Source organism: Penaeus chinensis, chromosome 37 (assembly GCF_019202785.1).
Source record: "Penaeus chinensis breed Huanghai No. 1 chromosome 37, ASM1920278v2, whole genome shotgun sequence".
NCBI lineage: Eukaryota > Metazoa > Arthropoda > Malacostraca > Decapoda > Penaeidae > Penaeus > Penaeus chinensis.
The window spans coordinates 12,534,479-12,539,478 of NC_061855.1; the positions used below are offsets into that span (position 1 = coordinate 12,534,479).

The 5,000-nt window shown below is 32.4% G+C and overlaps 1 protein-coding gene across 1 annotated transcript in view; it reads right to left on the bottom strand.

The window, feature by feature from the left end:
* The window catches only part of LOC125045305, a 38,366-nt gene that overhangs the window by 19,867 nt on the left and 13,499 nt on the right, over positions 1-5,000 (bottom strand). Inside the window, exons 7-12 of the mRNA XM_047642510.1 lie at positions 3,450-3,470; positions 3,027-3,214; positions 2,410-2,432; positions 1,065-1,121; positions 399-604; positions 37-64 (exon numbers count right to left, since the gene is read on the bottom strand). Coding sequence (XP_047498466.1) covers positions 37-64; positions 399-604; positions 1,065-1,121; positions 2,410-2,432; positions 3,027-3,214; positions 3,450-3,470 — 523 coding nt within the window. The remainder of the gene's footprint in view (positions 1-36; positions 65-398; positions 605-1,064; positions 1,122-2,409; positions 2,433-3,026; positions 3,215-3,449; positions 3,471-5,000) is intronic.

Here is a 5,000-nt window from a genome sequence, read left to right on the forward strand (position 1 = left end):
TAAGTGGTGAATCTGAAGCCTTAAATTTCAACAAACCAATAAAATTAACAAGGGCCCTAAGAGTCTTAGGAACAGGAAAGGCCATAAGATTTGAGGTATATGACATAACAAAATTAAAACTCTAAATCAAATAAAAAAAATGGGAGACTGGGAAATAAAAGTAAACAGCCGGAATCAAGCAAAAACATAGGATGCTCATACAGTACTATTTTTCCAGTAGAAGTTGAGCTAACCCCAGAAGAAATTAAAGAGAAGGTGAGATTAATAAGTGGGAACAATAAAGAAATAGTAGAAGTGTTAAGACTTAAAAAGAGATAAAATGGATCCCGACCAAGTCCTTAAGACTAACTTTTAAAGGCAGACTACCAAAAACGGTAGCAATAGGACATACATCCTACTCTGTCCATCAATATACTTTCCCCATCCCCAAATATTTCAGGTGTCTGAGGTATGGGCATGGAACCATGACATGCAAAAACAAGAAAAGATGTAGCAGATGTAGCCAGTTCTACCATAGCTATAAAGAATGCCCCAAGAAAGATTATTGTTTTTTCTGCCATGGTGAACACCCACTCAATACAAACCAATGCAAAATACATGGAGGCTCAGAATATAAACACAAAAAATATAACCCCAAATGACATAGAAATTAAGAAACAATTTCATTAGTTAAAGCCTATTCAGAATGAAGAGACTCCAAATCCAAGAACCTCTGCAATAAACCCAACAACCAGCCAAAACACAAATCAGACAAACAACCAACAAGCAAAGAAAAACACAAACATACAACCAACAGAACATGCAAACATACAAACAGCAGAACATGTAAACATACAAGCAACAGAACACTCAACAACACAAACATATGCCCAGACTTTAAGTCAATCTCAAATTATACCATTAGGGTAGAGAACCCCAACAAGACCTAAAGATCAAAACGCAAATATAAATAAAAAAGACGAGGCAAGCATGTCAGGAAAAAAACTCGGCGATCAAGAGAGATGAAGCACAAAAGACTCGGTCAACAACAACAATTCAAGATTCCCCAACAATGTGGTCGTTACCAACACCACTGAGAGATGGAACCCCAATAAGGAGTGGAAAAACACAGAGACCCTCAACTAAATAAAGATTTTTCATGGATGAATACAGTGAAGAAGATAATCCGTGCTATATCAAATATAATAATCAGCATAAATTCTAAAAAAGCAATAATAGAAATCATTACAGAAACAATAAATGAAGTAACACTTAGTATCAAAGAAGTAATGAAACATCTAAATGACTAAAGCCATCCTATGTAATATTAGGTCAGTATTGAATAACAAAAATAGAATTAGACTACTTGGCAAATATAGAGAAACCAGACGTGATAGGATTATGTGAAACCTGGTTAAAGGAAAGAGACAATTTAACTTGAAAAATTACAGACCAATAAGAAAAGACAGAGGAGAACAATTAGGAGGAGGTCTATCATTTTGCATAAGAAAAGAACTACAATATAAGCTTATAAATCTAACAGACCAATTCATAAAAAAAATTAGAAGTTCTAGGAATAAAGATCAACTACAGAAATAAATGGCTAAATATTTTACTTATATATAATCCATGTAATAATATAAGGAAAGAAGAATTAGAATATTACATAGAACAAATTGAGGAACCAAATATGATAATGGGAGATTTCAATGCACACCATACATATTGGAATCCAAATCTAAATCCAAGACTATGAAATGTCAGGGGAAAAAATATATTTGATATCATCAGTCACAATAATCTTATCCTATTAACACCCCCAGGTCAAAGCACAAGAATAGACCCTAACAACAGAAAAACAAGCACTATTGACCGAATAATAACGTCACCAACGCTAAGCCCTTTTGAGGTAGAGACAGGATCTAATTTAGGAAGTGACCACCTACCAATTATCATAAAAGATAACCTTCCCAAAAAAACACATCCAAAAGAAAAGAAATGGAAATTTATAGAAGAAGGATGGAGAAAATACCAAAAGGAGATAGAAGGTAAAGACATTGAAAGCATAAAAACCTTTAAAGAATTACTAACTTATTGAAAGACATAGGTTCAAAATATTTCCATTTTGAACATGATTATGGGACAAATAAACCAAACAAACCACGGTAAAATTTAATTTGCAACGAAGCGATAAAACAAAGAAATAAAGCATATAATAAATGGAGAAAAAACCCAGGAAAGAAAACCATTTTCAATATAGAAAACAACTAGCAGTAGCTAGACAGACAATATATAGAGAAAAAAGAAAATCCTGGGAAAACTTCTGTAATGCACTAGATTTTAAAACACCAAGGAAAGTATGGAGCTTTATAAAAAGCTACACAGGCAAAAAATCAACATTTGAATACCCAATTATACATAACGACTTACCAGTATCGGAAATAACATCAAAGCTAGAATTATTTAAAGAAGAGTTTAAAGGAACCATCAAAAACCCACCTAAAAATTACTAACAATAAATGAAAGGAAGGCATTACTATAATTCCCAGATACTGAAGAACTAAGTAACAAGATCACAACAGAAGAAGTAAAAATTACCATAACAAAGGCATAAAACAAAAAAGCATATGGTCCCGATGAAATAACGTACAAATTTTACAAACAAGCCCCTAGTAAATTAACTCAAAACATACAAAGAATCACAAACTAATACTGGTCCAAAGGACAGTTCCCAGAAGAACAAAAACAATTCTTTAGTCAATCCAATACTAAAGTTAAATACAAACCCTACAGATGCAGGATCCTACTGATTTATAAGTAGAACATCGTGCCAAAGAAATTTTTTTGAAAATATAATTAATAGAAGAATTGTATGGTGGCTAGAAAAACATGAAAAATTAAACATAGATCAAATAGGCGTCAGACCTAATCAATCCACAATTGATGCGCTACAAATAATAGACTTATACATCAATAAAGCAAGAAGAGAAAAAAAGTATGCCCTAAGAGCATGTTTTGACTTCGAAAAAGCTTTTGACTCGGCTAACCAAGAAGCAATACTAATCAAAGCCACAAAAATGGGAATAACAGGCTCACCCTTGAATTTCTGAAAGACAGGACTTTCCAGATCACAACAGGAGAATCCAAAACAGAAAAAGAAGAGCATACAAGGGGAGTACCTCTTCAACATACTAATGTCAGGCCTACAGGTAACAGATGATGTCCACAAAATCATCTACGCAGATGATGTCACACTCATGACATCAAGTAAAGACCTCGAAGAAGCAATAAATAAATTAGAAAGAGGAGTTAAAAAGGTCTCAGAATGGACTAATAAATGGGACTTAAAAATAAACATCAAAAAGCAAAGTCATGTGTTTCACAAACAAAAAGATCAGACAAATACCAAAAATAGAAATAGATAATAGAGAACTAATATTCTCCTCAAATACTAATATACTAGGCCTGACATTTGATGCACCAAAACTTACCTAGAAAAAACATATAGAGAATTTAAAAATAAAAGTTTTAAACAGAATAAATATAATGAAGAAATTGTCAACAACAAGCTGGGGTGGAAAAAGAGAAACAATGATAACATTCTATAACATCTCTATAAAACCCCAAATAGAATATGGTTTAGCAATCTATGGGGGAAGTAATAGCTGTGAAATAAGGAAATTACAAACATTACAAAATGAGGTATTGCAGATAGCTACAGGGTGCTTTAAATCATCACCAATAATTATGCTACAAGCATTGACAAACCTAGCATCCATAAAAAACAAATAAAAGAAACAGAATGCATACAACTAATCAAGACACTGAATAAACAAAATGACATGCCAATAAAACAATTAATTACTAAAGAAATATTGGAGTATAATACCAAAAAAGATAGAAAATCATTTATATATACATGGATGCTATTAAAGAATTAAAGATAAACATAAATATAAATATTACAACAAACATCAGTCCATTACCACCTTGGTGTGAAATAACAAAATATACAGAAACAAATTTTATGAACCACTTTACAAAAAATATGCCAGACTAATTAATACAAAATCATTTTCATATGATGGAAAATACCAAATACAAACAATATAAAAAAATATTCACTGATGGATCTAAAATTCAAAATCCTGATTCAACATCAGCAGCAGTCTATGTAAGAGATTTCAATCTCGTCCTATCATGGACACTTCCATCGGCAACAGAAATTCTGGGAGCTTAAGTATATGCTATTAACCCCTTGGTGACGGTTGTAGAAAACTAAAAAAAAAATCTAAGCTCTGGCGATCAATGGCAACACACCGACTTTGAGCACGGGAGTTTGGTACATCAAGCCGAATCACCGCCTTGGAGCCGCACGCCACATTTCGAGCGGTTTGTTATGATGTCCAGAAATGTGACCCGTCAGGAAGGGGTTAAGCAAGGACTGACATACATACAAAATAATAAAATAACAGAAGCAGTGATTTTCACAGACTCAAAATCAGTCCTAATATCATTGCAGAATCACAAACCATAAACAAATATACAAAATATATACAAAATACAAACCCTATTAAAAACACTAACAACTCAGAATTATAAAATAATCTTACAGTGGATCCCAGCACATAAAAGAATAAAAGGAAACGAAATTGCGGACTCAGCAGACTAAAACAACATTTACATAAACTAATCTACAAAATGACCCAAACTGCAGATGGTGCAGACTGGAAGAAGAAACAATAGAACATCTGATACTACAATGTCTTAGATTTAACTTATACAGAGCTTATTTACTAGATGCCCTAAAAAAAATAAAAATCAATAATCCAAATCTAAATTTTCTAATTACAGGGTCAGATCAACCACCAACTAAAGGATACTACATTTTAAGACACATGAAGATATTTCAATGGAGAACAAATATAATTGATTATATATAAGCTACAGAGGAGATTAGAAGAAAAGGATCATGGGGATATAGACAATATTATAGTCTAAAACCTTATAAAAAGAAGAAA